The 14051-nt window shown below is 36.2% G+C and overlaps 1 protein-coding gene across 3 annotated transcripts in view; it reads left to right on the forward strand.

The window, feature by feature from the left end:
- Positions 1-8636, forward strand: part of LOC115240631 (myosin-I heavy chain) — a 43538-nt gene extending 34902 nt beyond the window's left edge. For 2 of the 3 annotated variants that reach the window (XM_029815896.1, XM_029815898.1), the window contains 4 exons: positions 5316-6065; positions 6230-6507; positions 6807-7256; positions 7360-8636. In XM_029815896.1, the coding sequence (XP_029671756.1) occupies positions 5316-6065; positions 6230-6507; positions 6807-7256; positions 7360-7593 (1712 nt within the window). In that variant the 3' untranslated portion in view covers positions 7594-8636. Of the gene's footprint in view, positions 1-34; positions 313-611; positions 1062-1164; positions 1919-5315; positions 6066-6229; positions 6508-6806; positions 7257-7359 lie in introns of those variants that run through there. The other variant, XM_029815897.1, reaches the window with a different exon arrangement.
- The last annotated feature ends 5415 nt before the right edge of the window (positions 8637-14051 follow it).

Raw genomic sequence — 14051 nt, forward strand, 5'->3', positions numbered from 1 at the left:
GACTGATATTTATTATATTTTCTTTTTACATCAGGCTACGCGATTTACGAGGTGTTGGGACCGACCGAGCGATCACTGATCCCTGAGGAGAAGATAGCCGACGTCATGTCCAAGTGGGAACGATATAGGACATCGCAGCAGAATCAACAGAGCTCACAACGGAAGCACGTGCATCACTTCTTCCTATTCAAAAAACATTTGTTCCTAGACCAATACATGAACCTAGATGATCCGGTGGAGAAGGAGCTGCTGTATCATCAAGTGCTACATGATTTGCGCGCCGATCGGTTTCCCATCACTGAGAAAGAAGCTGTGAGTTACTGTTTTAGCAATGGAACATCTTTGTACTTAATTTTCATATATTGCTTCTTCTTTTCTATTTTTCTTTTCTTCTTTGTTACATCTTTGCATTATTTATCTTTTCTTTTACTTCTTTTACATTAATATAATTACTGTATAATTATATTAATTATCCCATTTGTAATTTTTTTTTTATCCTCTTAATTTAATCAATAGCATAAAAAAGTTTTTTAATCTTAATCTTAATAAAGTGTTGTCTTTATTATGCCGTTCTTGGCTATTTTCTATCACGAGATTAATGTCACTCACAGATGATGCTGACGGCTTTGCAAGCGCAACTGGAAATGAGCGACTGCCAAGATACCATATCGGAACAAGATTATCGAACGATATCGAGCCACTGCCTACCGTCGAGACTCGTGCCGTGCTTGTGCGTGGACGGTGTACGCCAGCATCATCAATCTTTGCGCGGAATGACACCACCCGAAGCAAAGAAGGCTTTCCTGAATCTCATCCAATCATGGCCGTTGCACCGAGCGACGATATTCGACGTGATGCAATCGTTCACCTCAAATTGGCCTCGCGTATTGTGGCTGGCTGTTGATCAGCAGGGTCTTCATCTTCTGGAACACCGTTCCAGAAACGCACTGTGTACTTACGAATATAGCAGTATTCTAAGTTATACACCCGCCGTTAATTGTCTGATGATCATTACCGGTACGGATAAGAAGCAGAGCAAGGTTATTCTCACCACGTCGCAGGTAATACGACTAAAATGGCCAAATATCATTATTGCAAACTTTAAATCATACATTTTTATCTTTGTATATATTTAATTGCCATTTAATTTCGATCGTTCTCCAGGCTCATCAGATAGCGAATCTAATACGCGAGTACATGGAGGTGCTTCAATCGCCACCGGAAATACCGAGACGAGACTCGACGATGACTGCTCAACAATTTGCCGCTCAACAGCAGCAGCAACAGCATCAGCAACCGCCAGCAACACTGCCGTCATCTACGACCGGCGGACGAAAGTCCCGACCCGCTTCGATGTTACACAGAGGTGCTCCGGTAATACAATCGCAAGCTAGTTAGAATGGTTAGATAAATCTCTTGCGGGAGTTATATATTATAAAGACAGTTTCCCTTCAACCTGGTACCTAAATCGCGCCGCACGTTCCATAATTATAAAGTGCCATAAACTCGAGATACGCACACAGCGGTATTATCTATTTTATCAAAGAATACGCATAATTCTAATATACATATATATACATACATATATATACATATTATATTGTATAATTTTAATCCCCGTACACACTGCTCCGTCTTGTTCACTGCGATAAAGCGTTCCCTGTATGCGTAACTATATCTTAACAATATTCTTTGAGAGATTAAAACACGTAGAATGACGTTTAGTATCAGGTTGTGGCGAAAAGAGAACGGTTTACATTTAAACGCGCGTCGTCACGTGCGTCTAACGTTAAATGCAGTTGTCCGATCCCCTCGCATATCAGACCTAGACAAGATCTAACGTCTGAGAAGCGTATCGTAAGGATATCAGAAAGGCATATCCTAATTTTTCGAACATCTTTTCGTTTTGAAAAGCTACATTTAACGCTAGAGCGTAAGTTACTTGCATTAAATAACAGTAATTAATATAATTAAAAAAATAATAACAATAACGCTGGGGCAATTACAATAGTCGACGAATATAATAAAATAGTTATAATAACGGTAATAATTAATTATGGTGATAAATAACCACATCTATTTGTATGACGACAATCGTCAAGGTGGACGCGAATAGTTGCATTTCACTCGTTTGTTTCCTTCGTCTCCTTCGATTGTCACCCTCAACCTTTTTGGATGTGTTCTCTTCTCCTGATTTTACCGTATAAATATCACGGTTTTTCACGATTTGATCGTTCTATTTCTCGATTTTCCATACTTTCCCCCGTTTCTCCAACGTTTCTTCTACTCATTTTGTATGCAAAATCATTACGCCGGAATAAAATGATTTTTCTAAGTAGAATGCGATAGTGTCGATTTGTGTGGCGTGAATATTATATAAATATATAATATAATTTATATATATATATAATATATAAGCTGATCGACTTTTAAGTAGATATGCCTATATTATATATATAATTATAATTATAATATTAATGCATATTTATATAATATATTAATTATATTTTTGATATATTAATCAAAGATTGTTACCATCGCGTTTGCGGGTTTAAGTACCTGTTGGATCGCCGTAAAATTTCTACAGAAGAGTGTGTGTATCCCATATGCGTTTACGAGGACATGTTTTACATTCGCTGGCGTCTCGTTTTTCTTTTTTGGCACTTGCAATTAAATCGCTGAGATTCTTTAGGGATACGTAGAGAGAAAGACGGCGTGTCCGCTAAAAATGAGCATATTGTCGCTCCGAAAATAATCCGGAGGAAAAATGCTTCTCGCAGAAAAAACACAGGTATCTCGTGCACCGGGTGGTTTCTAACACACTATAGCTTGTGTGATTATCTCTATATAAGAAAACACCGAAAGCGTTAATACACACGTGTGACTCAGTTCTTCAAGCATCTTAAATTTCTTCTTCCTTCTTTTTTCTTTTCGAGAAGTGAGAAACGGCCGTTTGCCGTGTCACAAGACCGACGATCGTTCGTCACCATCGTGTAAGTTACGACATTAGAGTTTCACCAAGTACATTTGCGAAATAATACAACGTAACATTGCAGAAAATAATTTTACAACGACAATTGGATCGAATAAAGACATAGATCGCCAGTCCCTGACACGCTACATAAATCAAATACATATATATATATATGCAACAAAGTATACATCATACATATCATTTAGCTATACGATATGATAACCGGATATTCCCTCCGATGTATATAAAAAAAATTAAGATGTCAAGATGCGAGATCATCATAATGAAATAGCGTATCGTAATTGTCTCTAAAACACAGATCCGGAAAAAATATTTGGAGGGAACACATCGGCCTTCAGAGCACCAGATAATAACACTTGATAATCTAATATATTGATATTTACTACGGTTAACGAGATATAAATAGAAGAAATCGATAATGTTCATTCATTGTAACATTCGCTAATCGTAACATCTCTAAGAACGCGAGTGCAGAACGGGCCTCGTTTTTTGGCAACCAACTTGCACACAAGTATAGAGATTCGCATTGTAACTTTTCATAAAACTATAAAAGGATTACAAAGTTTTTCGCTCAACAAGAGAAAGTTTCTTGTTGATGAAATATTGTTTATAAATTATACTAATTAATTAAGAGACGCTAACAAAGTTCCCGAGAGCCGGTTTTACACGCGCGCGTTTCTCTCTCTATCACAATTATACTTATAAATATGTCTATAAATTATACTTTTTTCAGACTTCTCTCGATTCGGCCACTCTTTGTGCACATCATGTCTACACGCACATTCGCACCCACATAGATTTATATACCGGTATCTATTGCGACGAGATAGGCTTGAGTATAATTCAAGTGTAGAATCAGCATATATGATTGATAACGCAGTGAACGTCGGGGGAAAAAAAAAAATCTTCACGAAGATGACGATCACGCAGAGATTTTGGATGATTTTTCTTTTTATTTTCTCTCCCGACGATTAGTTATGCGTATTTGCTACCTGTATGCGTGATTCGTTCAGGATTAGAGGCCCTGCACTGTCGCGCGAGCGATGCACTCCCAAATATAACACTGTACAAAAAACTAACAAACGCTATTCGAAATTACGCAAAATAGATTACGCGCGAGTCCTCGCGCGAAATAACACGAGACGATATTTTTATTATCGAATATATAAGCATCGTGTGTTATGCGTATAAAAAAATACATGTTTGCGTTTCGTATGCGATCGCTGAATGTGTGTCACGTTTCCGCTGGTTTTCCCGCGGATATAAGTGTGGCGCAAATAGAGTGCGGATTAAGTCTCTCTACAACGGATATAATAAATATATAATATAATATTTAATATAACACTCACAACATAATTTTATATATATATATCCGGAGCTAATAATTTAGGGGAAGGAGGAGACATATTCCTAAAACAAAGCGATTCCCGATCTTTCATTTTAGATAATATACACGAGTTTTCCTACATAAAGCCGTTTAACGACAAATAACGTAATACATATCTTATATATTTCGCTACATACAAAGTTAACGATCAGTTAGCGCAATTATATAATGCAGCGATCATCTCCAATTATTTTTTCAGAGTATTTCGCTCAATTTTACCCGTCAGATTCCTATATTTCGATTATTGCGGACGGCTGTTTCCTTGATTTCTCTCTTTTTGTCCATTTGGTTATCGGAGGAAGTTGTACGTTCGATTCAACGTTAAACTATGCATTGATATAATCTGCGAGATATTCTAAGAAATTCGATTATCGCAAGGTACATTCAGTTAAGCTATTAAGATATTAAGTAATACATAGACACAAATAATCTAATCTTTTTATTTTTAATAATAAATTTAGTTCTAATTAAATGTAGATCGAAAACGCAAAATTATGTAAGTGCTAAAAAAACAATTTTCAGAATTAAGGAAAAAATCTATATAAAAAAAAAACACGAAAAATTATTATAGTTACACAAAAATTGAAATAAAAACAATAATCAAAGTACACATTTGTAGATCATAAAAAAAAATTATAAAAAAACATCAAAAAGTGTAAAAGTATTAAAAATGAAACATTGACATTCGTACATTGAGTTTTGCATTTCCGGTTTACAAATATCTTCTACGATATCGTGTGTTAATGTGTATAGTGTGCATAGTGTAATGTACGTATAATTCGATTTTCTTATATCGAGCAACACAGATTCAAAATGAACGAAATGAATGCCACGAAAACCGTTAGTTCGTTCCTGTTCACGAACAAAAAATAAAATAAAATAAAATAAAATAAAAATAAAATAAAATAAAATAAAATAAAAAGAAACCGCAAGATTCCGGCGGCGGTTTTCTCAGGAACACACTCCGCAGATTGTCTAAACATCGGATAGAGAAACTCAGGCAAGAGCATGGAAGCGCCGATCACGGCGAGACCTATAAAGGCTTCCCGTACGCCTATTGGGCATTCAGTAGACAGCAAATACCACAGAGTTTGTCGAAACTGCCAGATCCCGATGAGCAGATCTCTTTAAATATCTTCCAGTTAATTCTGACATACGCGGGACTCGGCCAGAACGGCGACACGGTCCGCAGAGTCGAAGACGAGCACGTGAATCTCATACAGACTGTCATGGAACGTTGCATACGAAAGGAAAACTTGTTGGGCGAACTATATCTACAATTGATCAAGCAAACGACGGATCATCCGGATCCGAACAATCGTGTTAATCTGCGACACTGGGCATTGCTCTCGCTTGCGTGTTCCGTGATTCTTCCGCCTCAGAAGGTTATACGTAAATACTTGATCGCGCACTTGAAGCGATGCGCCAGCGATTACGTCACCGAGGAGGGCAAGTACGCGAGATTCGCGGAAAAGTGCCTTTATAAGACTCAGGGCACCCGAAGACGGCAATGGCCACCGAGTCGCGAGGAGATCATGTGCACCATTAATCGCCGACCGATCTACGCGAGATTCCACTTTATGGATGGCCAATACCACGCCGTCGAGTTTCATCCATCTGCAACTGCCAGGGACGTTATGGAGATTATCAAGACTAAGATGGGACTCGAAGAAACTGCTATGGGTATGTTGTTTCTTTTATATCATTTTGTATTTTTTTCAATACTGGGGTATCTTTAAATACTAAAATTTAGAAATATCGCAAATTTTTTAAATTTTATTTCTTTTAATTCAGTCTCATGCTAAATTTACTCGACTGATATTTATTATATTTTCTTTTTACATCAGGCTACGCGATTTACGAGGTGTTGGGACCGACCGAGCGATCACTGATCCCTGAGGAGAAGATAGCCGACGTCATGTCCAAGTGGGAACGATATAGGACATCGCAGCAGAATCAACAGAGCTCACAACGGAAGCACGTGCATCACTTCTTCCTATTCAAAAAACATTTGTTCCTAGACCAATACATGAACCTAGATGATCCGGTGGAGAAGGAGCTGCTGTATCATCAAGTGCTACATGATTTGCGCGCCGATCGGTTTCCCATCACTGAGAAAGAAGCTGTGAGTTACTGTTTTAGCAATGGAACATCTTTGTACTTAATTTTCATATATTGCTTCTTCTTTTCTATTTTTCTTTTCTTCTTTGTTACATCTTTGCATTATTTATCTTTTCTTTTACTTCTTTTACATTAATATAATTACTGTATAATTATATTAATTATCCCATTTGTAATTTTTTTTTTATCCTCTTAATTTAATCAATAGCATAAAAAAGTTTTTTAATCTTAATCTTAATAAAGTGTTGTCTTTATTATGCCGTTCTTGGCTATTTTCTATCACGAGATTAATGTCACTCACAGATGATGCTGACGGCTTTGCAAGCGCAACTGGAAATGAGCGACTGCCAAGATACCATATCGGAACAAGATTATCGAACGATATCGAGCCACTGCCTACCGTCGAGACTCGTGCCGTGCTTGTGCGTGGACGGTGTACGCCAGCATCATCAATCTTTGCGCGGAATGACACCACCCGAAGCAAAGAAGGCTTTCCTGAATCTCATCCAATCATGGCCGTTGCACCGAGCGACGATATTCGACGTGATGCAATCGTTCACCTCAAATTGGCCTCGCGTATTGTGGCTGGCTGTTGATCAGCAGGGTCTTCATCTTCTGGAACACCGTTCCAGAAACGCACTGTGTACTTACGAATATAGCAGTATTCTAAGTTATACACCCGCCGTTAATTGTCTGATGATCATTACCGGTACGGATAAGAAGCAGAGCAAGGTTATTCTCACCACGTCGCAGGTAATACGACTAAAATGGCCAAATATCATTATTGCAAACTTTAAATCATACATTTTTATCTTTGTATATATTTAATTGCCATTTAATTTCGATCGTTCTCCAGGCTCATCAGATAGCGAATCTAATACGCGAGTACATGGAGGTGCTTCAATCGCCACCGGAAATACCGAGACGAGACTCGACGATGACTGCTCAACAATTTGCCGCTCAACAGCAGCAGCAACAGCATCAGCAACCGCCAGCAACACTGCCGTCATCTACGACCGGCGGACGAAAGTCCCGACCCGCTTCGATGTTACACAGAGGTGCTCCGGTAATACAATCGCAAGCTAGTTAGAATGGTTAGATAAATCTCTTGCGGGAGTTATATATTATAAAGACAGTTTCCCTTCAACCTGGTACCTAAATCGCGCCGCACGTTCCATAATTATAAAGTGCCATAAACTCGAGATACGCACACAGCGGTATTATCTATTTTATCAAAGAATACGCATAATTCTAATATACATATATATACATACATATATATACATATTATATTGTATAATTTTAATCCCCGTACACACTGCTCCGTCTTGTTCACTGCGATAAAGCGTTCCCTGTATGCGTAACTATATCTTAACAATATTCTTTGAGAGATTAAAACACGTAGAATGACGTTTAGTATCAGGTTGTGGCGAAAAGAGAACGGTTTGCATTTAAACGCGCGTCGTCACGTGCGTCTAACGTTAAATGCAGTTGTCCCATCCCCTCGCATATCAGACCTAGACAAGATCTAACGTCTGAGAAGCGTATCGTAAGGATATCAGAAAGGCATATCCTAATTTTTCGAACATCTTTTCGTTTTGAAAAGCTACATTTAACGCTAGATGCTACGACATTAGATAGAAATATTAATCCGGCGCTTTAAATTGATCACGCTTTTCTCGATCGGGCCTATCGAGAAGCGACGATGTATCGAACAACAACACTATAGCCTAGGGATACTTATTTCTTCCACTATTTATTAGATTAGCTTAGAATCTCGCAGAGATTCGTCAAAGACTATAGATTTAGTCTCCGCGTATATAACCGATTTATAGCGAGATGAGTGATAAACAACTGCCATTAGAAGAGTTATCGACCGCGAGGAAAGTTGCCGAGGATTTTTCTATTTCTATTATGACCACCGTTATCATTGTTGCCTTTTTTATCTGAGTGACCGCCGCCACGTTTTTGATAACGATTTCTGCAACACGAAATATAAGAGAATTTTCAATATATGGCGATACGATTATTCTGATACATCGTTAACTCCGATCGGCAGTCAATAATTATTCCACCGCATATCATATCGATTGAAGGGTAATATAATATCGCGAAGAGAAAGAAGGAACGATTAAGAAAAGTGCCAAAAAAACAATTTTCAGAATTAAGGAAAAAATCTATATAAAAAAAAAACACGAAAAATTATTATAGTTACACAAAAATTGAAATAAAAACAATAATCAAAGTACACATTTGTAGATCATAAAAAAAAATTATAAAAAAACATCAAAAAGTGTAAAAGTATTAAAAATGAAACATTGACATTCGTACATTGAGTTTTGCATTTCCGGTTTACAAATATCTTCTACGATATCGTGTGTTAATGTGTATAGTGTGCATAGTGTAATGTACGTATAATTCGATTTTCTTATATCGAGCAACACAGATTCAAAATGAACGAAATGAATGCCACGAAAACCGTTAGTTCGTTCCTGTTCACGAACAAAAAATAAAATAAAATAAAATAAAATAAAAATAAAATAAAATAAAATAAAATAAAAAGTTATTTATGATTATTCTACTCTCTAAACCCGGCAAGTGTTCTCTCAATTTCAGTTTTTACATTATTACAAAGTACATGGCTTCATCAAGCGTGATCGCGTTTAACGTTACCAAAGTGGAGTCCCGGTGCTGATTATTAAACGCAGAAGAAATATTAATCCGGCGCTTTAAATTGATCACGCTTTTCTCGATCGGGCCTATCGAGAATGTATCGTGTATCGAACAACAACACTATAGCCTAGGGATACTTATTTCTTCCACTATTTATTAGATTAGCTTAGAATCTCGCAGAGATTCGTCAAAGACTATAGATTTAGTCTCCGCGTATATAACCGATTTATAGCGAGATGAGTGATAAACAACTGCCATTAGAAGAGTTATCGACCGCGAGGAAAGTTGCCGAGGATTTTTCTATTTCTATTATGACCACCGTTATCATTGTTGCCTTTTTTATCTGAGTGACCGCCGCCACGTTTTTGATAACGATTTCTGCAACACGAAATATAAGAGAATTTTCAATATATGGCGATACGATTATTCTGATACATCGTTAACTCCGATCGGCAGTCAATAATTATTCCACCGCATATCATATCGATTGAAGGGTAATATAATATCGCGAAGAGAAAGAAGGAACGATTAAGAAAACTGCACAAGCACTTATATAAAGCGACCAAAAAACATAATCTCCCAAACATAAGTATAACATTTGACTGAATATTGCCTGCTGTATCGATGCTAATTGCCATAGTTGTATTTCAAACACCATGATACAGTGTAGCGGCCAGAATCTTATAATATTTATTGATATTATAAATTTTTGCGATATAAGAGGGGATCTATATAAATTATTTAACAAAAATATATAATTCATGTGCGTTTTGAAAAATCAGATAACGTATCCCAGTTCTTTATAGTCACCGTTATATTTCCTGAAATTGTAGGGTAATCGCCGGAGAAATGATTGCCTTTTTGAACCAATTTATTAAAATTTATATATCTGACATATTTAATAGTACCAATTTACGAAAATTATGCAGATGAAACAATTACGCTGTATATCGTTCACAAATTACAACGCGTGATTTTCTTCAAATAATATGAGACCTGTATCTGTAAACTGTACGAAATGGAAATCCGTATTCGAAAAAATATTTCTCGTTCGATAAAACGAACTAAAGCATTTAAAATGTAATCGAATATTACCGCAAATGTACACGATATGCAAACGAAAGTTTGCATGCGCGACAAACGTGTCGACGTTAAAACGAGTCGACTAATCCGTTTTCGTTCTCTAGACAATCTTCCTAATATCGTCGCTTTCCTCGTACAAAGTTAATCGCTAAATTTAGAAAGAAAGAATAAAAAAAGAGAAAAAAAGAAAAGAGGATAAGGAATAGCGTATACCCATTACGTGTATCCTCACGATCGACACGATCGCATTCGTTCAAGAAGCATACCACGAAATTGCGTCCAATTAAAATTTCAATTTATTTTTTATTCGAAACGAAATTTGTTCGCATATGTGTGTATAAAACATATATAAAACGTAAACGGATAATAAAAGTTTCGCGCGAACATCTCCAATGTTTAATAATTTTATCGGAAAATTTCTTTTCGGAATGCAACAATCATTGCGATGTAATAAAAGTCTGTAATCTCTCCAACTTTACATGAAATCTTAGTTGCGATAAAATTCTTCGCGAAAAAATATGTACTGTCTTTACATTTAAAAACGAATATGTTTCAAGAAAAAGTGCGAATTAACTGAGAAAAAAAGAAAGAGTGAACGATGTTTTCGATTTAATATCTACATTATTTCAGATTAGTTGCAAGCCTTTTTTTTAATTTATTGTTATCAAGTAATGATTTTATAGTTGATTTTAAAATATATATAAATTCACCTATATAGCTAAAGAATTTTAAAAAGAAACCGTCGAGTTTTATTCGGTTGTGGGATATTCTCAGGAACGGTGATTTAAAAGATTTTTTATATAGAGTAGCACGGTCTCGTTTAGAACGCGAGAAAGACGATGATTTTGTTCTAATTTTTGCTTGAAAGTTTGGCGGAACCTCGACGTGTGCAGAGATAGACTGTGATCTGCTTTGGGAGTCTTTAGTCTTCGAGAGCCATTTAATCGAGTGAGACTACGTTTCATATTATTATATGCTATGTACGAGACGTTGCGCGAACGACATATGTATATGACGCTTGCGTATGTATGGATGCGCCGAGAGAGAATGCGATAATTTAAGAGACACTTAAGGAATGTCTGTGGAATGGTTCAAAACTTTATTCTTCGGATATCATAAAGTTTTCAGGACGTCTCAAAAACTTTAACTCGAGGAAGGAATTCAAGTTTCGGAGAAAGAAGTCGTTTGACTTTTCGAGCATCTTTAAAACGTCTTTGAAACTCTTATATCGTCTGAATAGTTGAGTTCTAAAAGACATTTCAAACTTTCTTTAGAGGCGTTTAAAATTTTTTACGTTTGCGTTTTGTGTGTGCGAGAGCAAATTCAAGTGATTGTGATTAATTATTATAAGAATACGCGCGCGCGCGCGCGTGTGTGCAGGCATGTTATTCAAGTGATGGCACCAGCCATACACGTAGCTTTTAAGCGAAGCATAAGTTATTGGTTGACACATGTTATTGAATTATATATATAAAAACGAAAGAGAGATCCTGTGTATATAAATATACAACTATAATATATATATATATATATATATATATATATAAATTTTTTTTTTTTAGAATATTTTATCCAACACATCGTGCACACAGGCATAAGACAATATACGAAGTACGTACGCGCCGTTCTTCTTATTTCTCAGACCCAGGATAAAATCCAGGATATTCTCATTCGGTTTCAGCGACATTGGTCCCTTTTTTTATCTTATCTTAATTCTTAATGTTTTCGCGTCCCGTCCTGACTCTCTCCGAAAGCAATGATACCAAGATCGTTGAACTAAAATTGAACTTAAGGATTTTAACACAGGTCTGAAGAAATAAAAAGAACATTACGTACAATGTGCGTGTAACGTATATATACCTACTCACTTAATTATTCTATATTGCAACAATGTTAATTCTCTCTTATCATTTTTTTTCTTACATTATAATTTTATATATTATTTTTTGTTAATGCGGTATATATATATATGTGTGTGTGTGTGTGTGTGTGCATGTATATATATATGTACATACATACATACACACACATATACATATATACATACGTACATCAACTTAAAGATTAACATCAAATCCACGCATTTGCGCCTGCCTTTTTAATTCTTCGTTTCGAAGATGTATATCTTTTTCTTTTTCAAGCACGCTCAGTCTCTCCAAGAAATGTAATACAAGTTCTCTATTCTCTAAATAGAATATAACGCAGGTAGATGCAAGCAGATAATGCAGGAAAATAGCGATAACATGCATAACAACAGTTCTTTGTGTGCATAAACGATTGACTAGTCGTTACAAAAAAATCTTACGATAAATAATAGATCGAGGAATCGATGCGGAATACTATCGTCAAAATTATATATTGTCGATATATCCAACAAAATAAATAATATATTTCAATGACGATAGTTCTCTCTCGAAAGTACAAATATTGCGTTAACTACTAAAAAAGAAAAAACTATAAAAGATTGAAGATTACAATAAAATGCACACAAACTCTATCAATGTAAAAATCTTAACGACGAATTTGTCGATTCGTATAGAATACATTCCATTAATTAAACGAAGCTGGCTCACAAAAAGTACAAATAAAAATATGACTCATCATAATGGGGAGTTACATAAAGAGTTTAACAAAGAGTTTGCCCTAATCGTAGCAAGCAAACATTATGATAAATCTCTGAATAAAAATTCACGCGCGCAACTTTGGGGAAATACTTTGTATAAGTTAAAACGCTTATAATACATTTTGTACACTGTCGCGAAAATTAATAAAAGAGCATAACACCGCGGAAGAGTAAAAATTAGTAAAACTTAATAAAAGAAATAAATTGATATAAACCCGTTCTCTCGCGCATCTCGATGACCGTCGAGGACGATAAGTTAGGATACCGTCTAACTTGAACTTTAGAAATCACTGCATCGCTCGTACGGACAACAATTCGATTTATCGAGATGTTCTCGAGGGAACTTATCACAAGATTCACTGAGATCCGAAGGGAATTTTTGACGTTACGTCGATTTTGTCGAATCGATGTGCTGAGGACGGCAATTGTTCTTTCGTAGAGAAATCCGTTCAGCGATCATCGAGATTACGTGTGATACGCGAGCCCATAAATTGCGATAATAAATTAGTACTGAGACGAGTGGACGCGGCGCGCCAAAAAGTGAACATCCGATTTGCAGCCGATATATCTAAGTTTAAGAAGAGAAAAGTAGTCTCCGCGCCCGCGAGATATTTGTTTTTCCGGTTTTTAATACACATACACATCGTAATCCTAGACACTAGTAACAATACATAGGTACACGGTATAGCTGTAATTTTCTTTCGAAATAACGCACGAGACCGTCTTTATTATATGTTTTTTTTCCTCTTTTTAAAGCGTAGGCCGGACTAACCCGTCTCTTTCTCTCTCTCTCTCTCTCTCTTCCTTTCTCTGGAATTTGATTCATCCTCCGTCAACTTGAATCTTCAAAAAAAGCCGACTTATATATATAAATAAGGATACGAGCTCGCGAGCGCGCGCACGAGCGTTTTAGGAACGACCGCACGACAATGAATGGAAAATCAGCGCGTAATGTCGTTACGTGTGCAAGAGAGATTCGCGCCTATACGTATTATATAGAAAATATACATACATATTATATATGGATAAATAAATAAATAAATATATATGCAATTCGAGCGTGAAAATATTTTAACACATCAAAAAGTTGCATCAATTTTTGACGTACTTGCAACGTGTGTATGTGCATCGTGTCTCTATATACTTTGTCTTATCTCAACATAAAGTAT

The sequence above is a fragment of the Formica exsecta genome, unplaced genomic scaffold (assembly GCF_003651465.1).
Source record: "Formica exsecta isolate Colony F162 unplaced genomic scaffold, ASM365146v1 scaffold443, whole genome shotgun sequence".
Classification (NCBI taxonomy): domain Eukaryota; kingdom Metazoa; phylum Arthropoda; class Insecta; order Hymenoptera; family Formicidae; genus Formica; species Formica exsecta.